General features: G+C 36.1%; 2 protein-coding genes across 2 annotated transcripts; both read right to left on the bottom strand.

Moving 5' to 3' along the window:
* Positions 1-11,588: 11,588 nt before the first annotated feature.
* On the bottom strand, positions 11,589-14,196 carry LOC113292885 (zinc finger protein CONSTANS-like). The gene is made up of 2 exons (XM_026541707.1): positions 13,962-14,196; positions 11,589-11,945 (listed from the first exon to the last, which is right to left on the bottom strand). Exons 1-2 carry the CDS (start codon positions 14,127-14,129, stop codon positions 11,670-11,672), a joined length of 444 nt encoding a protein of 147 aa, XP_026397492.1. The 5' UTR covers positions 14,130-14,196; the 3' UTR covers positions 11,589-11,669.
* A 9,598-nt stretch (positions 14,197-23,794) lies between these two features.
* On the bottom strand, positions 23,795-25,612 carry LOC113297202. Its single transcript, XM_026545622.1, has 3 exons — positions 25,436-25,612; positions 24,677-25,174; positions 23,795-24,474 (listed from the first exon to the last, which is right to left on the bottom strand). The coding sequence occupies exons 1-3, from the start codon at positions 25,536-25,538 to the stop codon at positions 23,954-23,956; spliced, it is 1,122 nt and encodes a 373-aa protein (XP_026401407.1). The 5' UTR covers positions 25,539-25,612; the 3' UTR covers positions 23,795-23,953.
* Between the last annotated feature and the right edge of the window lie 1,292 nt (positions 25,613-26,904).

Genomic DNA, 26,904 nt, shown 5'->3' with positions numbered 1-26,904 from the left:
AATCTTATATTTATCCTAGAAAATTATAGCTCAAACAATAATAAAATATTGAATCTATGTCTTTGTCAAGGTAGATTTTTAAAAGATTAATTGTAAATCACAAGCATGACGCATCAAAATTACTAAAACTAAGCATACGTCATCAAACGAAATCACAACTAATTAGTGAAAATCATAAAACAATTAAATCAAGTGCAAGAAGTCATATAAGAAATAAATAGAATTACCACATGCATGAAAATTAGCTTCCTCCTTTGTCCCAGTGATGGGGTTTAGCTCCTCATGTCGAAAACACGTTCAAAATAATTATTCATACCTCAAAAGTGTGTACAAAGAGGTGAAAAGTGCTAACTCAGAGATTTGTAACAGATATAAGTGTTGCGAAGACACTGTTACAGTAAACCATAAAAGTGATGTGATGTAAATTTTGCGAGTGTTACGGTGCGTCCAATGTGCTTCGTGTTCTTCACCAGCAGCATCAGAACAGCTTTCCTGCAACTCTTGATTTATGCTCTGTAACTGATCCCAATCCTCCGTATCGACCCCCCAACTCTCGACTACCCCCTCTGGGACTCCTAGTAGTGTTTATATATACCACAGCACCATGCAAACCCGATTAAATTCTCTATTTTCTTCATACGAAAGTCTCGGACTTTTCTTCCCCATAAATCTTCCATATGCGGCTTTGATTAAATCATAGTTGTTCAAAACTTTTCTTAAGATAGAAACAAATCGAACAGAAGATATTTTATTTCTTCAGTTCACGTAATAACTAAAAACAGCACCCGAGTATTACTCCTCCCCTGTTTTAGATAATTTCCGAGAATACAAGGATTTGATTCCTTTTTAACCTCCCAAAACACGTCACCATTCCTGTATACTCGTATCAAGCCCATATTGATCCATATCCAAAAAGAAAGCTCGCGAAAATCTCTTCCAGAATCAATCCAAACTTTACGCAGGTGAATATTTTCTTCCCTGTTTCACGTCAAACTCAATGATTCAGCCCACATTGATTGAATCCAAATTGTTTACTAGTCCTGTTTAGAATTAACAGGACCACGACGATCAAAATATGTGATTGAGTTTCATTAAAACAGCCTAAAAATCGAACCCTAATATGATGCTCGCTGCAAAATTGTTTTCCCGCCAAATTGTGAATTTGAATTTGGAAGATGACCTCCCCTATCCAGTTCTGGTGTGCCAATAGTAGTTGCCCTGTGGGTGCCCCTTATCAACTGGGACCCCTTATAAATTTGAAAGGTGTAAATAGCGAAACTCCTAGGGTGCCTTCATAACTTTTCTTGGGTGCTTTTAATGCTTCTCTAGGACGTCTCCAACATACTTCTTTTTAATCCAATTTCTCCGAAAATGGACATTATTCTTTTTATTTCTCCGAAAACACCTACAAAGACATAAAAAGTCATAATAAATACAAAATCGAACACTAACAACACATACAATTGAGATCATATCAGACACATAAATGTGTCTATCAAATACCCCCAAACTTATTATTTGCTAGTCCTCGAGCAAAAGTAAAATAAAATAAAATTCTACTCATTGTCGCAGGCATCGTCGGTTGCATTTAATTTATGCAACAAGCCTTTAAACCCCTAGGTGGCCCTAGTGGCCGAGTTATAGTCTCGGGAGGGTTTACAAGAGATATACCCACAAAACCTTTATACTCCAGACCCTAGCTATCTACGCAGAACCTTGGAATAGCACTAAAGAACCTCCTTGGTTGGCATACTCTCATTGATTACAAGAGGAAGTACCCTGATGCGAAATTCCAATTGTTGTACACGAGTTTGCACTCAAGCATACTAAAATTCATATATAAGTGACAGAGCTGTACTCAGATAATCGCACTATGGACATCAATATCCAGAGTCAACAAATGACATGGATAGATTAAGAGATGGATATAGAGAAAAACATAGATGGTTTTGATGTTGACTAGGTGAACGGTGTTTCTCATATCTGTCTGAAGGCCACTGCCAAAATGAACCTATTCTAATGGACTGAGATACTGGTCTGATTAATATCAACACAACTGGCATATACAAGGGAACCAACGGTCGATTTTATTGAACACTTTATTCCGGTTGGTCTAATGGTCTGGTCTCAATTTCTTCTTCTTCTTTTTTTCAACTTTTTTTTTCTTTTCTTTTTTCCATCTTTTTTTTTCACCCTAGCAACGGTAACAACTTTATTGTGAGCCCCACCTAATCACTTAGAGAAACATATTTTAAAAAGAAAATAAAATAAAAACAGAAGTGAAAAGGACTCAACGAGATATGACGAAACTACCATGTTATTTCTAACACATGAGATCTGTGCTTTTATGGAGAGACTCTTTAGATGTTTCCATCTACTCAGATTGGTTCCTCAACTCCTACAACCAAGATGCTTCCATCCACTTAGATTGGTTAGTGCCATCTTTAATAAGCATAAATTTCTAGGCTCTGGAGTTTAATAATGCAATTATAAAGTTTCTCCCATACCCCCAAACTTAAATCTAACATTGTCCTCAATGTTCTAAAGATGAAATTAAGAGCATGAACAAGGAGAAACTGTTATCGTTTGAAACAAAAGAGTTAAGTTAAGGAAAGATATTATCGTGTTGCATGAGCATGGGTTACCTCCCAAGAAGTGCTAAGTTTAATGTCTTCAGCCTGACTAAGAAATGATTAGTCACATCATAAAATCATTAAGTAATAGCCGAAATATATGTGGGTCATCAAAACCAAATAAATCTATCACAACTAAAAGGAATCTGCAACATGCCAAGAGAATAAACAAATAAAGCACACCCTTGTCTAGTTTCCTGTTTAAGACAACTACATCTAGATGTGGTTCAGGTTCTATAACTGGGTCCAAATAAAATATTTTCATGGGTTGCATTTCCTCGTAAGTAAGATCCAAAAGATCAGGTTCTAAGGTCTGGAAAAATTTAGAAGCTGACCACAATGAAAGTGGTGGTCATTGATGAGTGCTAAAAAGTGCATATTTCTATATATTTTTCTTGGCATTTAACTCATCTTTTGTGCATTAATTCTACATTTTATCCCATATTCTGTATTTTCTTTGTTTTCAAGAATAAATATTTTTATTAATTAATTTTGCATTTTTAGGTTGTAAATAAAGTTTGGATGAATTGCGGAGCGAAAAGAGAAGAAAAGTAATGAAAAGTCGGGAGGAGTTACACAAGGAAGCCGCGAAGAATGTTGTGCGCAAGACCAAAAGGCTAGAACTGGGCTTGAAAAGGAAGAATTGTTCTTAAAGAAGATATGGGCTTGGCATACCCAAGGCCCAAAACCCTCACCCAAACCCATTTCCAATATCCAAACCCGCCTCCATCTTCAGCCGTCGGATTGGATCCATCTCATCATCCAATGGTCGCTTCATCGTCGTTCATCGAAATCGGAAGCTCCTGTCTAACACTACAGCACCTAACTCCATCTGGCACCGTTAGTTTCGTTGTATATCTGCATCCAACGGTCGCTGCCAGCCTCTTCACCTTTAGCCGTTAGATCGATCCATCATCTCCACATCCCACGGCTCATCCTCGCTGTTCATCCAATTTGCTACAACCGCCCAACACCCGAGCACCCGATACCTATACCCTAACCCAAACACACCCTAACCCTAAAACTATCGACTTCACCTCCCTCACCTCCGTCTGCAACAGCCTCACCTTCACCACCTGCTCCGCCATCAGCCATGTCTGCCTCTGCCACCACCACAACTCTCACCAAAGACATCATAGCTCCTACCAACTGAAACCCACTCTTCCCCTACTCCTCTAGCTTTCTATAACATCAATTCCTCGATCTTTTCCTCTCACAGGAACCCTAGGTTAGGGGTTGATGAAATAGATGAGCTAGAAAAGCAATTAGGGCATGGGAAGAACAAGAGAAGACGCAGGAGAGGAAATTGAAGTATGGGTCGACACTTTGGAGCAGTTATCAGAGATTAGGTGAGTCGATTTTGATTTCTATTTCACAACAGAAAACCCTAATTTTACAAATTGAAGATTTTTGGGAATTGTTGATTGTAACTAGAAATAGCAGAGTGGGTGAAGATAATTGAGTAAAATCAGAGTTGTTAGGTGAGTCAATTTTGGATATTTGGTAAACCCTAATTTCACTGATTTGGGGGATTTTTGGGATTTTGCTTATATGTATAAATAGGTGTTAAGGGTTGTGAATTTGGGTATGCCTGGACTAGCCAGTGTGTCACCCAAGAGCACTGGAATAGCCAGTGTCTCAAGGGTTAGTGTTTAATTTTCAACTGTCTTTGTTTTTATTCCATGTTTCAATTCTATTTAGTTTCAGTTCATGTTTATTCCATTGCTCTTATTTAGTTTCATTTCATGTTTATTCCATTACTCTTGTTTAGTTTCAGTTCAGTTGCTCTTATTTAGTTTCAATTCAGTTCATGTTTTTGTTTTATGTCTTCTGTGTTTGTTTATGTTCAGTTCAATGCTCTGTTTATGTTCAATGTTTCAATTCCAGTTATTTAATGTGTTAAACATGTTCTAGTTCTTCAGTTAGGGCTCAGATGAAGCCTAGTGCACTGTTGAATGATGTTTTGCTAGGATAGTTATCTTGATGCCTGTTTTGCTTGAGCAATGGGAAGTAATCAGTGCTCTGGTATGCCTGTGATTGACTGTGCTGTCAAAAGACAGTCAATACTAGGGGCATATCAGTGAGCAAGCTGATTTTCCTCCCATTCTAATATATGCTCAAGGTCTTCAACTCAACCTAGAATTGCATTGCTTGAGTAGGACACAAGGTGGAAATCAGTGCTCAAACTCCTCCCTGCCCTTGGCTTACAGCCTTGGTTCTTAACTGTTTTGCCATATTGCTTTGCTGTTTTGGTTCTTAAATTTCTTGTCATTTGCTTTGCGTTCTTAACTGTTTTCCCATCTTTGCCGTGCTCACTGCCATAGTGCTTTGCACCCATTGATAGCTTAGGAATGCTTCAATACACCCCAAGTCCCTGTGGAATGACCCTGTCTTGCACACATTACTACAATTTGACCCTGTGCACTTGCAGGTATCACTGTAGGCATCCATTCATTTATTGTCTTATTTTCACATCTTTAAATGCCTACCAGTCATTCTTAAACAAATGTGTCGATTCTAATATCTTAAAGTACTTAGGTTTAGTCTCAAAACTTAATAATTGACACATCTGAAACTTATACGTTCCCACAATTGGTTGAGAAATATTTGGTGGGAAAACAAAGTCAATCTGGGTATCGTATCCCTGGTAAACCACATCAACCATAGGATGGGTTTCTAATAACTGAACTTCCTTATGGACATCACTAGGTTCAGGAAAACGTGTATGAAGATAATCTTTTAAAATGGTTGAGGCACATATGTCAAGTCCCAAGTGAGGGACCTTTCTAAGAGTTAAATCACATGGAGAATGATAATCACCCCCAAACTTAGAGTTTTCAATGTCCCTAGAAAGACTAGTCACAACTTCCCTAATTTCAAGGTCATCTAATTCCTGAAAATGGTCAATTGATTCTTCTAAGTCAGGTTCATCTCACTCATCTCTACGAGTTCATTTTTTTTGTCTAAGACTAATGTTTCTTAATCGCTAGACTCTAAAACAATATTCTCAGAAGAAACTCGTTCCTCTAAACCATTATTAGCTTCGTAATCAAAAGGAAATACTATATCGTCTAAAACTGGGGTATCTCTAGTCAAATCCTCGTCCTTTTGAATAGGTGAATAATCATTAAAATTATTTGGATTTGAACTAGAAATAATATTATCATTATAAAGCTCAATTGGAGTAACAAATTCCTGATTACTATGCTTATATGTGTTTGATTCTTCATCAACACTATCCTCATCATATAATAACATGAAAATGGTCGAACCTCATCTAAAAAATTAGTGTTACCAATTCTAACCTCTTCATCTTGATTATGTAAATAACTATCCTCATTTTCAAGGGTACTATTGGAAACACTATATTGGAAATTAAGATTATTTTGAGTAGTTCTGTTCTGGGCCTCTAACAAAAGCTTTTGAATTGACTCACATGACTTCCTTATGGTATCGTGACTCGACTCACATGACTTCCTTATTGTATCGTGTATAGAAGGTTCACTGATGGGTGCATTTTGTTTATTCATTTCTAATACAAACCTATTTGTATTCTCAGTTAATTGTTTGAGAGAATCTTCTAAAGGGAGAACAGGTTCAGAAGGATCATAATAGGGACTAGTTTTCACATTTTCATTATATTTTCCAAAACGCTAGCGCTTGTATTACCAACGCCCGCTTTTACTCCACACGCCAGCGACGTTCCTGAAAGCGCCGAGTTTTTCATAGAAGCGCTCAAGGCTGAATCTGGACGGCTTAGAACTCTTGTGATCTAACGGCTATAATTTTTGAGTTCTATAAATACTCTCCATTTCAACTCCAAATTCACATTCACACATCTAGTCTTCTTTACTCTTCTCTGAGCTTAAAAAAATTCTTCAACTTTAACAAAATTTTCAATTCTTGAACATGTCTCGGCCCTTGTTAGTTCGGCGCGCTCCGTACACTAAAGAAGAAGATGAATCTATTTGCAGAAACTATGTTTTTTTATTTACTCAACTTGCTTCAGCAAACTATCCATGGGTGAATTTTCGGGCGGTTATTCACGACGGGTTCTGCAGTGACACCCGTAATCCGAGTCGTCGTGCTATATGCGACATAGAAAATCGTTTTCGTACAATTAAGAAAGAAGTAAGTGAGTTTGCTTTAACCATACAAGCCAATCGATATAGATTGAGAGGTGAAACTGATGCTGAGATGGTAACAAGATCTTTGGCTGAATGGCGAAGATGGAAAAATGTGGCTTTTCCTTTAGAAAAATGTTTCGAAATCCTTAAGGTGTTGAACAGTTTCAACCCCTTCTTTGAAGCTAATGTAGTCCGTCGTAGTTTAGTGAAGCTAATGTAAAACGCTTAATTTTAAACATATGTAATTTCATTTAATTCAGACCGTCGTACTTTTAAAACTAAAATTACAAGTGTAGCAGAATTAAAAATTACAAACAATCTCTCTAACGTCGCTCATCGCTAGCTCTGCCATTGTTATCTTCTGGAGTCAATAATTCTCCAAGACCTGGGGATAGACCTGGGATATCCCCAATTGCCAACATATTAAGTAAATTTCCATAAGGAGATAAAGATGGTTGAACAATATTAGGCGATTGGAAAGCACTCGGTGCACTCGGTCCTCCAAGCATATAAGATGTTTGTTGTTGTGGTGGTGGTGGTGGTGTAACACTGTAGCAATCATTTGGGTTATAGGGAGAGAATGATGATGAAATGCGCCTAGGATCTATCCGAAATACTTGAGGTTGATATACAGGCACAATTTGTGGTGAAGTATTGTGTCGTATGTGTGGTGAAGAAGAACTTTGTCGTACTTGTGTTTCTCCCACCACTGTTTCATCACTATCGTGCCATGATTTGTTGCTCATGGTGGAATCGGAAGACTGTGACCGCTGCCCATCATCATTTACAGTTAGACTCAATCCAATCATTGTGTTCTCGTGCCATTTCCGACACACATTCAAGTGTATAGCCTCCATTTGCCGATTCTTCCAATGCAAATCATTCAATTGGTTCAGCAACTCTTCCTCACTGGCAGTGACATTGTAGTAAGGATATTCACATTCCTCAGCTTGGGAAACAATGGGGATCGTGGTTGTCTCCCCTTGTGAAGTAATACTTTCCATCTCCCAACGAATTTCGGGCATATTTGACGAAGATGATGAAGAACTTACACTTGTGGTGGGGTAAGTCATAAAGCATGGATCTTTTGGAGGTGGCTGGTTAGGAACAATGTTTGCATCATGGGACATGCGTGATAACCCTGGGAAATCAAACACATAGATGTGCATCTTGTGTGTCCCAATTACAGGCTTCGCAATCGACTTGTACCAGGTGATATACTGCGCTTCACTAATATCCATCTGTGTATTTAATTCATACCTCGCCTGATTGGTTCTTCTTAGCCGATCAAAATCTGATCCAGAGGTTTGCATATGTTGTAGCGGGTTAATTGCAATTGCATATATACCTTTTATTTGGTACTGCAGTCTTTCTCCCAGGTACCAAACCCCTCTTTCTAATTGTGGAGTGTAAAAAACAACTCTACGTAGAGAATAATCAAGAATACATTGTCTAACATTAGCACCATACTGAGGAAATCAATGTAAGGGTGAACAACGATGTTGTTGTGGCTCCGAGTCATCTGATGAAACCTCTGAACAAAACTGGAACCCGAGATGTCGCTGCCAGTGCCCTTCGCTAAGTTGGTCGAGATGTACATATCCAATATTGGAAATCTTTGGGTATCGTCTTTAAGGATTGGTTTACTAACACAGAAGCAGGTATACCACCAATACTGCAAATTACTTCATAATTTTAGTATTTTGACTTTATCTACTTTGCTCATAAAAATTATTTAAATTTTAAAATAATAATTTTGATATTTACCTCTATGATTCCCAGAAACCAGGGAAGTTATCTCCGCCCATGGACGCATGATCCAGCCCACAGTACAATTCTGCTAAAATTGCAGATCCCCAGTCCTAATCTGGTGCTTTGTCAAGATCTTCTAACGCTTGAAGCCAACCAACACGAGCAACAAAAGTTGATTTTGGAAAGAATGTCTGACCCAGTACTCATAAGATAAACATCATTTCAGGTTCAAGATAGTCATCTACATGTTCTGAGTTTCTGGGTTGGTTAAGGAAATACTTCAACGCTGAACATTTAATCCCACCTCCTTTCAATTGTTTATAATCTTCAGGTATTTCTGAATCTATAAATAAGGGAAAAAGCATCTCCCATTTACTATTTGATATCCATTCGTCTTGGTTGAATGGTGTTGGCTCTCCCATTCCACTTGGGATCCCACAAATGAAATACAAATCAAAGGGCGTAATTCCGATTACAAGTATAGTATTAACTATAATTAATTCTTTTGACTATTTAATAATTATTTAAAAAATATAATTTAAGTTAAGTTAAACAAGCTTACCAATTTCAAAATCCAAAAAATGGAATGTGTGCGTCGTCGCCCACCACCTTTCTACCACTGTTTTCATAATTTTGTTGTTGTGTCTTCTAGGCTTCACACTATAAAGCGCACGCCAGGGATATCTGTCAACCCTTTCTCGGGCTTGAGGGGGTAAAACTTCATAAACATCCTTTAAGTCTGAAAATCCACCTCTCATTCTAAAATAATCCTCATACCGATCTTGATGCCCCGACACATGACCTTGGACTAATGATGGAGCAACAACGACACTCGGCGAAGCAAACTTTGCTTCCGATTTTGAGAAAAATCTACATTTGTGGCAGGTCGCGATGCCCGGTTCATTTCTTCGATCTCTTCTCTTTTTCACACTATTGACGCTTTTCTTAAAATGCTGCTCATATTGTATCAAAAAAATTTGATTTAGAAGAGTTTTAGAAGAAGGAAATAGTAGTGGTGTGACTGAAAATGAAATCAGTTGAAGGAATTTATAGTTTTGAAAATAATACCGTTGAAATATGGGCGTTAGAGAATTGAAAGTTGGAGTTTTTGTGTCTAACGCCAGCGTTGGTATCATCAACGCCAACGGTTGTGTCGTCAACGTCAGAGTTTGTATTTCCAGCGCCTGCGCTTTTCCTACCAACGCCAGCGTGTGTCTCAAGCACAGGCGCTTGATGATAAACCGCCCAATGTTTTACCATAGTGGAAAAGCCAGTTTGGCCATCCACCTGGCTCAACAAAAAAATGGATTTGGCCATGGCCATAGGAATTTCCCTAAGGAATTATAATACAATATGACTCTTATACCTATATTTACCCTTTCTCTTTGGTTTATTTACGAAAATGTCTAATACATATTTACCTTCACGTTTCGGTTTATTTACGAAAATGTCTAAAAGAAAAAAAGAAAAATTTAACTCAGAGGGGAATTTTTGGTTTTGACCCAAACCATTTCCAATCATTTTGTCTCCATTGACCACTTACATTTTATACTAAAGTAACCATATAGGAGGTCCTCTCTCCCTCGTTTGGCTCGGTAGGACAGGCCCAATTAAGAGATAACATGAACAGAGAGTACCTATAGCCATTATTAGAGTATATGTTACTTACTTCGCAGAGACACCATTAAATACATAGTCAGACTATACATGGCAGGCAGATGTAATTTTAAGTTTCTCCATCGACAAAGCCCACCATCAACACCTATCTTCTAGCCGTTGGCAAGAACCCGCTACTATCAGTTTCTTTGATAGCAGCGGTAATGTGCGAATGTCATTTTCGTCAAAGCAATATGCCACGCGATGAAAAGTCGCCAACTTTTTCTGCAACAGCTCATATGTTGGAACCCAAAATGTATGTTTTCACCACACAGTTTTTAGGTTATAAAGTGCATAGTGAATTAGGCACACTTTGAAATGGAAAAAGCTCATACACTGGGTTTGCATGGCCTGTTTTACAGGAACTAAAAGGAAAAAAGCATAACTCTTTTTGCCCTTTTTTCTTTGCTGGATTGTAACTTTATAATTCTGTGGGCACAAAAGGATCCTCTAGATCCTTTTCTAACAACCACCTGGAAAGTATGAATCCATTTTCACCACCAAATTTGGTCGTCAAGATACCTGCTGTCCGAGTAACCTCAGTTTCACTTACCGTTCTGACCATCTCCATATACGTATATACTGGTACATAGTAACAAATAATCGAGGATTAGTTCGCCTTGACTGGAAAAGAAGTTAGGTTTTCTTGATTTATTTCATTGTTATTACAATATTTCTCTTCTAATGCTGACCACCGGCTCAGCAGCCTCAAGCTTCACGAATCGCAATCGATCTAAGCTCGGAGCTAGCACTTTAGTCGTTTTATCGTAGTCATATAATCAGGTCAAGTGGTGCTAAGGCACTTTAGTATCAACCTGTGTGTTCTTCCAAATAGAAAAAGATATCACAATGCACATCTTTTCTTGTGGACAGTAAAAGAAAGACCTTAACTTCAAAAAGTGGGCTTATAAAGCTGAGTAGCGCACTTCATTTGGGTTCATTTGATGCCTTCTCCCATCCTCTCGTATTCCACTCAAACCTTGGCTTCCTTATAGGCTCTTTATAGTATCTTTTGAGCAAGTAGAATATTATCCATTATCCATTGGTACGTCAGTTTCTTTTGATGTACGCTGGAGAATTTTCGAAACATTCCAATGATTTAAAAATAGCAATTTCATTTTCATTTGTGGATTGATTGTACAAAGCTCATCTCAGTTACCCGATTAAGTAGAATATATTCACAAAGACCAACGAAGACTTGAAGGACGAGTGAGATAGTATTAGAGATTATGAGTGTCCCTAATTTCCCTGAATGGGAGCTTTAATGAAACGCCATAGAAACAAAATGGCCGAAACTTCACTTTCTTCGCATTTTAGATATTTGGAACGGATAGTACAACTAACTACAAATTAGAGCAGACCGACTCTATATTATTAAACCAAAGAAGAACAAGTGGTAACACCTCTGGAACTTGCCAGTTACATGTCACAACGCAAAGTAAGTTTATATGTCACAACCATTACAATAACACCATCCTAAGTCTTGGTATATGTACAACCGTCAACTTGAAAGTTCGGTGTGATTAACAATGGGGTGATTCGGAGTCGGAACTTTAATAAACCGCCCTCTAATTCTAGGTCTTATCTCGGCATATGCTTTCCTTGATGGATACCTAATTTTCTTCATGAAGTTTCTTCTTTTCTTCTTCTCTTTGTATCTCAGGACCTTGGCTTTTCGAGCAGCAGCAGCAATGGATCGAATACGAGTAGTGATAATGCTGCTGAAATCTTTGACGTCTTCAAAGGACTCTGTTAACATCCCACCGAAAAATGGCACCTACATCAACGTTATTAATAAAGTCAAATTTTATGTTTAATCGAACTATACATATAATCCACTTTATTTTGGAAGAGATTTGAGTTCTAAAGTTTGGATCTTTCGGAAACATGGGCAATGGCAGTGGCACCTTTCAAATAAAAGCCGACATAAAATCTATTAAAGAGAGCAAATTTTTGCTGTGACCTTCTATTTCATTTTTTTCACTGTTCTAAGCAAGATTGTCTTCTAAACGTGTAGATGAGAAGTGATCTGTGGTTCTTGTTTTGTGAACATTCAATGCACACTAGTTGCTATAGGCCGAACATAAAAATAAACAAGGGCGTGTTTGTTTGGATGCAGTGCATATGTTTCACATGGATGCAGCAGTACTGCTTGGATATCAGAGCTATAAATGAGTCTTATAGTATGATGAAATGCAATTTTAAGAAACGATAATTCTGTATATTTGAATTTCATGGAGTCCCGAAATAATCACTAGGATTAACAAGTCTAAAAGAAGAAGGAAAAATGATACTTCTAATCAAGAAAAAGAAGAGAAACAAAATGTTACAAGCCACCCCAAAATTGATGAAACCAGAAGAGAAAATTTCTATCAGATCTCAGGAAGAAATGGAGACTTAAATTTGCTGGGGAACATGTTTGCCATGGAAACACGGCTCCAGCACCAAATAGCCAAAGAAAGTGATCTTAAGGGACTGCACAATGCACATCTGCAGAAATGTTTGCACCAGATAAAAACAAATTTGGAACGGATTTTAGGTGGTCCAAAACATTGACCAAAAGCAACGTTAACCACGTCATTGCCTTGATGGCCATACTAGTTACCAGCTACCGGAAGCCTTTGTATGCAATATTGTCTATTGCGTCTAATCCAAAACATGCAGTTTACAAATTCCGAAACGGATTTGTATCGAGACACAGTCGTGGAATTGTTTGATCATTTTCCTCCTATTTCACCCTTAATATTAAACTACGTAGGATCGGACTATATGCTAAATTTTCCTGGAGATTTACGTATTTCTTTTCTAGAAATTATTGAAAAACAACCCTTTAACAGGTTTTAGAATTTTGGGAGTGGCTGAAGCACCTTGCCACCATTGATTCTGTCATCGGATATTTTCATGACTAAACAATAAAATTAGGAGGCAAATGTTTTTTTTGATACACAAACTCTTGTAGACCAATTTGCGATATTTCGATTTAATCACTAGTAACTAACATGCTCAATTTTTTACAATTTAATTTTTAAAATTTTGCTCGGGATGATTAATAAACTTTTCTAATAAGCATCACATATAAGAAAGTAGACATATCAAGAGAGTTTTATGAGGATACATTAGGATTATCAAATACAGAAACAACAAACAAACGAAAGATAACTCCAACAAACAAATAAAAAATAACCCACAACTAGATCAAATAGCTCGGCCTATCTTGACTACTTGAAGCACGAGGATTTACTACTCTTTTGTTTTTTCCTTTTTGGCACAATTTATTCTTCTTTTTGTAATGCTTTCATATGCATTTAAAGATGAATCCTTTCTTCCACATTTAAATAACGAAACTTTATTTTCAACGACATTTCTTTCCAACTTTTTCCTCCCCAATTTCTTTAACAACAACAACTATATAATAACTTTTTAGCCATATATTTTAACTATGATCAGTTGTAGTTGACTTTTTTCTTAAAAAAGTTAGAAACTCAAATTTATTGTTTGAAATAACTAAGCAAGCCCTTGCATTTCCGAAACCTACAATTAAAATATTATTCTCTCGCAAACTCATTTTGTTACACTTAGGACAACAACATAGAGAGATAAAATTTATCTTTACATTGTAAGAGGAATATTTTTAAAACTTTGAAGCGTAGTTGACTAAAAAAATAAGTTAACTTAAAATATGAAACTAATATGGTATGATGTAATAGAAACTGCGCCAAGAATATCATGTTTCTGATGTTGAACCGAATGGAATAAGAGTGTATAAGTAAACAATAAAATTGTAATGTAAGACCTTTGGGATAAATCTGGTTGTAGCAGGAGCTGGAGGTGGTGGTGGTGATGGTGTAAACAGTTGCCAATTATTATTTGTAGGTTGATAGACTAATTCATTTGTTTCATCTTTTGCTAAGTAAAGAAGAAATTGTTGAATACTTTGTTGATCATACATAGCATAATCCATAATTATTATGAGAACAAAGGATTTATGAGGTAAGAGACTTGAGAGTTAGGAGTTGAGAGTTGAGAGAAAGATACGATGAGAATAGAGTAGAGAATGGTTTTTGGATAGAGAGATTATATAACAAAAAAATTGATTCTAAAAGAAAAAGGGAAATCAATGAGAGCCATGGAATTGATTTTATGTACATAAATCTTTTTTGATCTTTCTCTTACGTGGCTGATTCTTTTCATCACAAACATATATTTGATTGTGTTATATTTACGGCCCACACCCACCAACTTGAAAAATTAGTATCTAACCTCCACCTCATATATGAACCCATATCTAAGCACATGTCTGTGACCCACCGCCATGCCATGTGACAATCTATTGGTCGTATTAATCCTTACAAAAATAAAATTGCACTAGATTACATCATATTCTGTAATGAAGGTTACATCACGATAATCTTGTGATTAACGTTTTGTTGCTAAGATGCATAATAAGCATCCATTGCACTGGTTATTTACAACAATAGTGATGAAAAACACAAACACAATGGGTAGTTATTTTCGAGCATTTAACAACATCCTCATCAGAGGTTGCAGGGACATGGACATGGTACACAGTTAAGACATGATACAGTTGCAAGGGCTTACTAGATCTAAAACAGAAAATACATACATGCTAAATAGATATTTAAAATTATCAAAAAGAGTGAAAAACATCTCAAGTTCATTAAAAAAAAATAATTGAAGAGTTGAAATCCTATCATAAGTTATACATCTTAAATACATATTTCCTCAACAATCTTCTTTTGTTAAGAAATGTTAGACTTTTAGTGACGTGCAAATAGCTAATGGGTTTATTGACTCGAGACGAGTAAGTGGTAAGTTAGGTATTGCTATGCAAAGTTTAATTTATAAAGCCTTTCGATAATTTTAATTGAAACTTTATTGATGAAGCTTTGGATAAGATAAACTTTTGAGTTTGACAGAGAATGTGGATTCAGTGTTCTATTAAGTAATTTAGGTTTTTCTGTGCTGATAATGGTAATTTTAAATGTTATTTCAAAAGTAAGAGAGGCATTCGACAAGGTGATTTGTTGTCATCTTTTTTGGTTATTAGTGAAGTTTTAACTCAAATGATTAAAATTGCCCAACAAAAGGCTCACCACGTGGTTTCAGGTTTCTCCTAATGAAACCTTATTCACTCATCTTCAATATGCAAATGATGCCTTAAGCTTTGTAGATACCAATAGTGAATATGTTATATCATCATCATATGATTAAGATTACTTCTCTTTTGTTTTGAGTTTCATTTTTACAGGATTAAAAATCAACTTTGTTAGGAGACACATTTGTGGGTTGCTAAAGAAGGAGATTTTATTGATTTTTCTGCTATTCTGGGTTGCTACGGTATTTTTCGTATTACTTAATTTGGTTTTCCTTTTGGTTAATATTCTACGTTTTGAAGTTATTATTCCACGGCTTGCATTGTTGGTGTCAAGTAATCCAATTTTAAAAACATCAGAACGTGTTCCAAACGTTCAAAATACCTTTAACAAAAAAGTGGGCTTTTGTAGGAAGTGGATGTATATAATATAATTCTAACATAATCTTTTTTTTCTGATTTAATCGTCGATCTCTTCTTCTTCTTCTTTTTTGTATCACGATTCAGCTTTTGATGTATTTAGTGTCTATGTAATCTTGGTTTGTTTATTATAACAATAACAATGGAAATTACCAAAATAAAATATCCATGTACATTTACATTTACATATGAGGGTGGGTTCACTCGCATTGTTGTTCTCATACTTTAGACGCTAGTTTTTATTATAAAAATTATTCGGTAACCGATTTGGAGATAATATATTTGGGATATGTTCCTCTTATAGAGCTCTACATTCTTACTAAAAATGAGCATAATCTGAGACGTATAAACCACCATCTACTATTATCAACGGATTTTCAACTATTGAAATTAAAATTGGTAGATAGTGAGGTTTAGTATTTCTGAACGCACTCTTTTGTGGTAGGTATCTAAAGCTTTATCATAGGAGTATATTCTCAAATTATTAACTTTAGATCCGTTACTATTTAGTTTTTATTGGAGAAAAAAAATGTGTCCAAAATGTGTGGTAGTGTGAGAATAACGCTGTGAGTGGATCCTCCTCCTTTACATATAAAAGGATTAGATTAAGGTAACACGTATTAAGATAGAATATAGATCTGTTGCTATTTAAACCGTAGGGAAGATCCACTCACACTATCTCACACTTCCGACACTTTTTTTTTGTATATAAAACCTAAATGGGAACGGACTTGAAACTAATGTTTTGAGGATATATTCCTCCTACAAAGCTCTGCATAGTTACAAAAAAGAGTGGGTTTCGAAATACTAGAACTCACCATCTACCAATTTTAATTTCAAGGGTTGAAAATCCAGAACAACGAATGATGGTGCTATAGTCTCACAATATGTTACTTTGGTAGGTAGGCAAAACTTTGTAACAAGAACATATCCTTAAAATATTATCTTCGTATCCGTTACAGTTTAGGTTTCATACCAAAAAATAACGTCCAAAATATAAGATAATGTAAGAATAAGGATATCTTCACATCTGTTACAGTTTAGGTGTTATACCAAAATAATATCCAAAATGTAAGATAATATGAGAATAAGGATCCCCTCTTCGAACAAAAAATTCCAATATGAAATTAAATATGATGTTTTCTAAAATAAACCAGCCACCTTAGGATCTACCGTCGAGAACTATCAATCTTTCTGGTCGTCTTGTAATCTTAAGTGAGTATGTCATTTCCTTTGAAGTAATATGCCACGCGAGAAAAAGTCGCCAACTTTTTTGCAACAGCTAATACATTGGAAGCCAAAGTGCATATTTTCACCACACAGTTTTTAGGTTATAAAGTGCACGGTGGATTAGACATAGTTTGAAATGGAAAAAGCTCATACACTAGGTTTGCATGGCCTGCGTTAGAGGAACTAAAGCGAAAAAAGCATAACTCTTGTTGCCCTTTTTTCTTTACTGGATTGTTACTCTCTGATTCTGAGGGCTCAAAAGGATCCTCTAGATCCTTTTCTAGCCACATGGAAAATATGAGTACATTCACCACCAAATTTGGTCGTCAAGATACTTGGCGTAGGAGTTTCTTCAGTTAATTTCAGACACCGTTATGATCATCTTTAAGAAAATCGACGACTGATTCACCTTGACTGCTCACAGACTCAAGCTTCACGATTACAGTCGATCTAAGCTCATAGCTACCACTATACCACCTCAAGATCATCCGCACAACCATCATTGCCATTTCATCACCAGCAGAGCAAACCACTGCCGCGGTCAATGTTAACATCACCTCCGTCACTATTCTCACGTTACCACCATGATTGCCACGTCACTGTGTCGTAGTCATGTAGTCAGGTCAAGTGGTGTTGAGGCACCTTTAGTATCAGCCGGTGTGCTCCTCCAAATAGAAAAGGATATGACATCTTTTCTTGTGGACAGTAAAAGAAAGACCTTAACTTCAAAAAGTGGGCTTATAAAGCGGAGTAGCGCACTTCATTTGGCTTCATTTGATGCCTGCTCCCATCCTCTCGTATTCCACTCAAACGTTGGCTTCCGTATAATATCTTTCACAAAATTGGTTAAAAATATCAAAATCAACAATTTCTGAGTGAAATGGACAGTTAGATTTTGATACTGTTTAAATGGACAAAAATATAAAAATAGGCAGGATGTACCAGTTTCATCGTGCCCATTTTCCAATATTTTTTCTTATTTTTAATTTACAAAGGATGTATCCAGTTTCATCCTTGCTGTTTTTTAAATTTAAGCAAGGATGAAACCTTACTATTTCTTTTTTGGCCATTTCACCCAAACTATTTTTTACTCGTCCATTTGAACCGTGATTTAAAAATATTTGGACAAATGACTCATTTTCCGAATATCTTTTGAGCAAGTAGAAGATTATCCATTGGTACATCAGTTTCTTTTGATGTACGCTGGGAAGTTTCCGAAACATTCCAATGATTTAAAAATAGCAATTTCATTTTCATTTGTGGATTGATTGTTAAAGCTCATCTCAGTTACCCGATTAAGTAGAATATATATTCACAAAGACCAACGAAGACTTACAGGGGGTTAGTTCACGAGTGAGTTGGAGGGAGTTTAATGTATTTTGAATCTTGGGGATTTTGAGGGAGTGTAAGAGAGTATAGGGAGTTTGAGAGAGTTTGGTGTTTTGAGTGTAGGGAGTTTGAGAGACTCTCCCAAAATCTCTACTTTTTTGAGAGATTTGGAGTGAGGCAAAAATACACTATAAACTCCCTAGAACTCCCCAGAACTCCCTCAAAAAAAACAACTCCATAACATTCTAATTTTTACCACTAACAGGAGTTTAGAAGATTCTTTCAAACTCCCCCACGACTAACAGGGTTTTCTAGGGAGTTTGGGAAACTCTTATAAACTCTCCCATGACTAACGGGGATTTTGAGAGACTCCCTCGAACTCCCCCACGACTAACGGGAAAAAACCCAACTACACCCAACTCTCCCAACTCCCTTGAGGACTAACACCCTGTTAGTACAAGAGGACCACAACCGACTACATTCGTAGAGTAGTATAGTGGGATCTGGTATCTCTTTTATTACGAGTTTCTAGTTACATTAGGCCAGGGCATTCCACAATGGGTTCCTATGAATTTGTGATCCTCCTAAAGCATACAATTTGCAATGGAAATTGGGCATCCACAATGAATGTCTATCACTTTTACAATTCATGATCATCGGAAAAAAGTTTCTACCTTCCAATGATCCTCAATAACGGTCAGCGGAAAAAAGTTCCTACCGTCCAATGATCCTCAATAGGAAAACAAAAAACAATGTCCGACTATAATAAACACCAAATACTGATCTCGGTTGTGAAAGAAATATAGAGAATTATTAGAGACTTTCTTTAGGACACGTCGGCTACTTCAAAGATAAGGAGTTGGGTTAATCAGATCAGAGTTAATCTACTAAAGAAAAGAGGGTTATTGGTATTAAAAAATTGAAGCTTGTCAATAAAGCGCTGCATTGCAAGTGGATTTGGAGATACGGAGCTGAGAAGATAGCGTTTTGGAGGCGGACAGTGTTTCAAAATGTTGGAGGTAATCCTAATTCTTTTGTTCCTAACTCTACTTCTAAATCTATGGGTCACCGTTTTTCGACGGGTATTTTGAAATCTAGAGACCATATTATTTAAAATACTAGATTTCATTTGAATACTGTTGATAGTATTCTTTTTTGGGAAGACAAATGGTTTGGAGATAACTTTTTGCAACTTTCATTTCCAGCTCTTTATAATCTGCCTAAAAATAAATCTGCCATAGTCAGGGAATGTACTTCTTCTGTTTTCGCATGGGATTTAGATTTCAAAAGGAACTTAAATGAGAATGAATTGGGTGAAGTGGTTCGCCTGCTACATACTCTGGAAAACCCGACAGGTATTGTGGAGGATTCAGATTTGGATGATACTAGAAAGTGGGATGCACAAGGTGATTTCAACGTTGCTAACTGCTATGAATCTTTGGATGTTGATGGTCATCTCGTTTTCCCCCACAAACAGTAATGGAATCCTCGAGTTCCATTAAAAGTATCCTTTCTCGTACGGGTTTTGTGTTATAAAGGGCTCTTATTTTAGACTTTCTATTCAAGTCGGGAAAATCAAATATAGACAAATGCTTATTTTTTTGACGCAAAGGGCAATATAGACATATGCCTTTTCTGTAGTACTGAACAAGAGACTAATATGCATCTTTTCTTTCATTGTTGTGAAATATCTAAAGTCTGGAATTATTTTTAACAAGAAGAGTATGGTGGACTTTTGATCTGAATACCATTTCTCTTCCGATTCAATCGGTTCTCTACTCATACATGTGGCTAGTCTTTTTTGGGTGTTCTTTCTTCTTATTAGGACACTTGATGTTGTACTAGTGGTGTATGGTATTTCTCCATGGTTCTTAAACTCAGATGTACTTGAACTCTTTGTAACCTTAACTTTGAATTATCAATGAAGAAGAAGAGTTTTATCAAAAAAAAAAAAAATTATGGTTATGAAGAAGAAGTTGTGGGATCTTACACCTTTTGCCATATGGTGGACAACCTGGTGCGAAAAAAATGCAAGGTGTATCGAGAATAGGAAAAGAAATGTGAATGAATTCATAGTCTCTGTAAAATGTACTCTTTTTAATGGGCAACTGCCTACTACTCCCTCCGTTCCTTTTTAATAGGCTGGTTTCTATAAATAAATGTTTCAAAAAAATAGGTTGGTTTTCTAATTGGGAAAGTCAAATGTTACTTTAATTTTCTGGGACCACTTTTCTCTTAACTTTTTTTAATGACAAGTGTCATGTGGACCATTTCACTTCACTTCTTTTATTGACAAGTGTCATGAGGACCACTTTCAATGATTAGTTCTCTTAATTTTCTTAAATTTCTCTAAAAACAAAACCAGACTATTAAAAAGGAACGGAGGGAGTAAGATTTTTGATGAGTACGTTAATTTGTAATTAGGATGCAGTGATTGGCAATTGCTGATTACTTGTATCTTTTTCCCTTTCTTGTAAGTCCATCACTCCCTTGTGACCTCTTCTTTTTTAACATAGTTTGCCCTTTTTTCGTCATCAAAAGAAAAAAAAATTGTTATAGGGAAAGTTGATTTGTTTAGGGGGAAAGCTAAAATTATTTGACTATGATATGTGTCTTTTTGACTTTGGGTCATTTGAGAGGAAGAGTAAAAATTTGTCTTTCCCCTTAACAAAATATTAAAGTTTACCATTATGTCCTCACCTTCTAATTCTATATTCGTGTATACGACGACCTAGTCGACAATGCATTGTGTTTCATACTCTCTTACACAGTCTCACTCTTACATTCTTAATCGAACTCCATGTTTGATAAATATATCTAAAGTATGTTGCTTACATTTTTCGATTGCACCCATCTAATTTTTTGGTAAATTATAAAGGACCGTACAATTCATTTGAGTAATCATATCCTTGGAGGATATAGACTAGATCTTCCCCTAATACGTTCTGAGCTATGAAAAATGGACTCCCATCAGTACCATGGACTCCCAGCTCAATTAGGAGTCTTCATTTCCTATTCTTCATATATAGAGCACATTGTTCTGACCAAACAGCGAGCAACTCAAAAGCAGCATTCTTATTCTTAGGCTCCTTTAATGGGAAATAAATGCACCCAACAACAACTGAACTGCAATACTAATTCATCGTAGTCTACGACAATACAGTATATGATTTAGATTAATTAACGAAAAATGGGTCATTTGTCCAAATATTTTTAAATCACGGTTTAAATGGACGAGTAAAAAATAGATTGGATGAAATGGCAAAAAAAAAACCAGTAAGTCCTAGCTTAATCTTAAAAAATAGCAAGGATGAAACTGGATACATCCTGTGTAAATTAAAAATAAGAAAAAAATATTTGAAAATGGGCACGATGAAACTGGTTACATCCTTCATATTTTTACATTTTTGTCCATTTAAACAGTATCAAAATCTAACTGTCCATTTCACCCAAAAATTATTGATTTTGGTCTTTTTAACCAATTTTGTGATTAATTAAATAGTGCAACATATGATGTGCAAATTTTCTTATACTTCAGTGACTAAAAATATTAGTTGATAAAGAAACAGTGGTTATGTAAGTTAAAAAACCATCAATTGAACGTTGTCAAAGATGCTAAAGAATTACTTACATCAGCAGCCTTATCTGAATTTCCTTTAAGTTGAAACAAATAGGAAGAAATAAAAGAATCTGCTTCTCCTATCGATGGAATTTTTAGGCAGGTTTCTGAATTTAATTAATTGAAATTTTGAAGTTATTGATTCTCAAGAACTGTATGCCATCGATTTTGAAACATTCTCAAAAAAGATTTCTCCGATGATGGATGGGCAGCTGGGTGATGGTGATGATAGTGGAGATTCGTTGAGATGTTATCAGATGGGACGTTCGCTAGAGGTTAATTTGGTCATATAAATAAGAGATAATTGGTGTTTGGTATTCAGGTTTAGACCAACACTAGTTTTTGGTCTAATATTTATCCAACGTTAGGGCTTGGTACCTGGACCAGACGTTGACTAATGTGGACTGTTTATGACTTGACTTCAATTAATTTGTAAAATAAAAAAAACAGTGAAAATAATGAATTTACAAGTCTGGCCTGAAGGAGCTCAGAGATCCAACGGTCAAGAGAAAAAGAAATAATCGACGGCTCAGATGCAAGAGACAATGAACCTGATACTACTAAATTTCCTCCGCCTCCATACCCGACTTAATCTCCGTATTCATCCTGTTCATCACTGCAACTCACATCAAACCCTAACCTCCCCATTGATTCTTCAGTTTACAGCAACAAAGCATCTTTTTCTTTATACAGATCGAAGGCATCCTTCCTCTTCACTGCGTTCGTCAATTTCAGACAGAGAAGCTTCCATTTTTTCCTCTCTCAGTTTCAGGTGTGAAATCCAAATAAGAAACGATTCAACAGGGGATCAATTATGGGATTGAGTTGGAATTTCAATCGGGATTTAGGGTTTCAATTGCTTCACAATATAATTGATTCAACGGGGTTTAATTATGGGTTGAGTGAGAATTTTTTTTGGGATTTTATTAGGGTTTCAATTGGATTTGATGAAAGAAAAAGAAATGATTTTCTTACTGCAGAGTTACAATCTAATTTGGGTTTCAAAAGGATATGGTGGAGATTTATGATTTAGAACAAGGGTACGGTGGAGATTGAACTGGTTATTAAAAAAAAAAAATCTGCAACTGCTACTGTTTGTTTCTTCCCCATTAATGGTGCTCGAACTTGAGTTAATATGGTTCAGTGATTTTGACCGGAAAGATGGAAGAAAAAAAGATGTTTGATGTTTAATTCTGATGATGGACGAGATTTCGATGACGAGAAATGGTAGTTTGATGTTTATGAAATTAATATGGTTCAGAGATGTATCTACTGGGTTTTTGTTTAAATCTGAAATTGAAACTTCGAAGTGAAATTTTTGGATTGCTGGTTTTGTATTTTAATGGCGGATGAGCTGCTGGTACTGTTTTGTTCTCTCCGATAGTGGTTGCGGCGACGGTTTGGAGGAGGAGAAGAAGAAGGTGAAAGAATTAGGGTAAATGAATGTTTATTGTGTAAATATTAGTAGAGTAAAGGGTATTATTGTAATTTAGTTAAATAATTACATTTTATATGAACTTATTAATAATTACTAAACAGAAGTGAAGATTTAACCTGGTCCACACGGGTCCACATCAAATCCAGATACCAAAGCTTGGACAAATATTAGACCAAGCACTAGTGTTGGTCTAAACCGGAGTACCAAACACCAATTATCCGTATAAATAATTTATAAAACTAAAATTTCAGTGAATACTTCCCCTTATACATCGCTCCCCCTTATATTTCTTTTCTCCTAAACAAATCAGCTTTCCCAGTAACAAAAATCAAAAACAAAAAAGAATATGATACAATTTTTGGGGTAAACTGAAAAGACGGTCGAGTGAGATAGAGATACTAGTATTAGAGATTATAAGCTATTAAGCTCCCTGATTTCACTGAACGGGAACTTTACTGGTACGCCATAAAAACAAAATTACCAGAACATCATTTTCTTCACATTTTAGATATTTGGAAATTGGAATAGAAGTACAAGTACAAATTAGAGTTCACCAACTCTATATGCTTAAGCAAGCTCAATATTATAAGCTCTTACTTGGTGATGAGATTTTCAGTTAAAGACTACTTGCTGATTTTAAGAAACAGATAAAACCTTAACTTGGTCCAACACAGGTCCACAGAGAGTACCACAATCATTTAACTTGGTGTGATAGTAAGCGCTATAGAAAGTTATCCTCGTCCTGTTTGAAATGGCTTGAAATTTAAAACTTGAAGTCTTGAATTCTCCCTTTCCGTTGGATGTAAATGGAACTTTGAATGTTTCTTTAGCAGCGAAAGCTTCAACCATCATTGACCCATGACACCCATTCTTGGCGTCACCGATAGTGAACGTTAAGGTATAGAATTTGTTCGCAATTGTTCTTAGAACTTGAGCAATTGCACTTTCTCTTCCTGCAACAAGTTCAACTGCGGCAGACCCGGTAGGGACATTAAAGTGCTTAGCATCAATGTACTTGACAGATTTTAGTGATTCGATGATCCAACCAGGGAGAGGAGATATTAAGTCTTGCTGTTTTGGTGGAATAAGAACTCCTGTTGAGAAGTTTTCGAAAACATGAGGTCCGTTTTCGAAGTCACCATTTTTAACCATATTACCTGCCAACAAAATAGATGAAAATTGTCAGATAATTGAATCGGAACTCTATTGCGCCAGGTAAAGTAGAACCACTAGCGGCTTGCATAAGCTAATTTTGTGTGGACATCTACTGCTTACTTCGACGAGTGAAACCAAAGAAACCCATTGATGCCTTATGTAAAGCAAGAAAATCAAATCAAAAGATGAAAAAAGATGCATTACCTCTAGTGGGCCTGGATAGTATGATCTGCTTGATAGCAACAGCATCTAGAAGGGGGCCACAAGAGGGATCTTCTTGAATTCCAGGGTTGTGGAAAGTAAACTTAGTTAAATTTGAAATAGCTCTAAACGCCCAAGCATAAGTATCACCACCATTACTACTGTACAGGGTCTGAAGTGGAAGGGTCCCTGATTGAGAAGCTACTGAAATCTTTAAGACTTCATCTTGTGCACAGGTTCTAGTAGCACCAAACGTGAGAGAATAGTAAGATCCAGATTTAAGTGCTAATGTTTGGGAGATTGAAGCTTCATTTCCAAGTCTTATTGCATGGACCCCTCTTGGCACCGCAAAGAAAAATCCACCTGGTTGAGACCCACCAGATATGTACTCTACAAAACCATTGATTTCCCAATCTGGAAGGGAGTGTTTCCCTTTCAGCAGTGTCTTGTTAAGATGTTTAGGGTGTGGGGATTTCTCAAAATCTCCATTTGGGACAAGACCTGTATGATAACAAAAATACAGTAAACACAAAATGTTAGTCTGCATATCTTAACTGTATATATGTGGCTTTGCCAAATAGAGTAAAAACAATTACTAATTAAGACATGTAAAATCCTCTCCAAAAATGAGATTCGCACAATGAACCAAACATACAAGAAACCATAACAGAAAACAATTTAGATTTAAATTCTGAAGAAGAAGAAAAAATCTTCACACAAAAGTCTCTTTGAACATAATTATTCGTATAAGAAGACTCTTACCATCAAGAAATGAAGGTGTAGATATTTTTGAGCAGTTAATGAAGATTGATGAAGAGAAGAAGATGATTAAAACAAACACAAGTCTCATCATTCGTGCTTCCATTCTCTGTGTTTCTCTCTGAAAACTAAAAACTCCAACAAAACAATCTTTTAAAGATACTTACTTAAATGAGTAGTGGCCTTAGTGTGTTTTTATATATATAAACAAGAGGCTAGTCCAAGAAAGAAAAAGTTTGAAAATAGAAAAGAAAAAAAAAAAAAAAAGGAAGAAAGAAAGAAAGACAATAAAGAACCTCATAGGGCATTGATGGAGCCGAGACCTTTGTCGACTTGTCTAACTATAACATGCTTTTTCAAACCCTAATTCAAGAATAAATCTTTCTCCCGATACTATAGGGGTTAGTCCTCGAGTGAGTTGGGGGAGTTGGGTGTATTTTAAATTTTGGGGATTTTGAGAGAGCGTAGGGAGTTTGAAAGAGTTTGGGGGAGTTTGAGAGAGTTTACTAGAGGGAGTTTGGGGGAGTTTGAGAGAGTTCATTCTTAACTCATTCTCTTTTAAGAAACAACAAATCCTCATTTACAAGTAATACATGACGTGCAAAACTGCACTCGAGCCATGGCTAACAACAACACATAACCAAGGAAAAACTGCACTCATAGCACATGACCTGATCTTCGCAAGCTCCCATTTAGTCATTCACCACACACCTAGATACAACCCACACTTCACCTGACCTTCACCACAAGTATTTACTTCCAAACTTAGACCAAAACTTTCATTCTCCTCTTCTCTCTGCCAGGTGACACCCATTCGGTATACAAGATATAACCGGTGCCCCTTATTGGCACGGAGCTAGCAGTACATAAAATCATGGAAAAATGCATTTCATTAAATTAAAGTTCACATTACAAACTAGTGAATATATTACACCTATAGGTAAATGAAGCAACTAGATTTGCAAGATAAAGAAAAAGAATTCAAAGTGTCAAATGGTGAACAGCACATTAACAGGTGGATTTAGGATTTTCGTTTAAACCACTATGTCAGACAGTGGGGAAAATATGCACTCCCTTGCTCCATAAATAACACAACTGATCCAACAGTTATAACACATTTCAAGTACTTAACGCCCCCATTCTAATCATACAGATGTTGCCAACACCCATGAAAAGAAATTCATAAAAGAATATGCGAAAACAATATGAATTTTAGACATTAATTCACATATCAAATAATATCCACTGTAGATTTGTGTTTCCGGAGATACATTCATGGTACAGTCATAACGGGAGAAGAAAGAATTAGCTAATAGTATAGAATAGACAAAGATGCAAATTTAATCAAATAGCCAACTTGTTATACATGAACTTGCAATTGTATTGAAAGTCGCACAAACTAGTATTGAATTGGACAAAGTATTGTGCTGTTTCGATGAGATTGTTGATGATTATAGAAATTGGAAATGTGT

The sequence above is a fragment of the Papaver somniferum genome, chromosome 7, assembly GCF_003573695.1.
Source record: "Papaver somniferum cultivar HN1 chromosome 7, ASM357369v1, whole genome shotgun sequence".
Taxonomy (NCBI): domain Eukaryota; kingdom Viridiplantae; phylum Streptophyta; class Magnoliopsida; order Ranunculales; family Papaveraceae; genus Papaver; species Papaver somniferum.
This window is presented reverse-complemented; position numbering and strand designations above follow the sequence as displayed.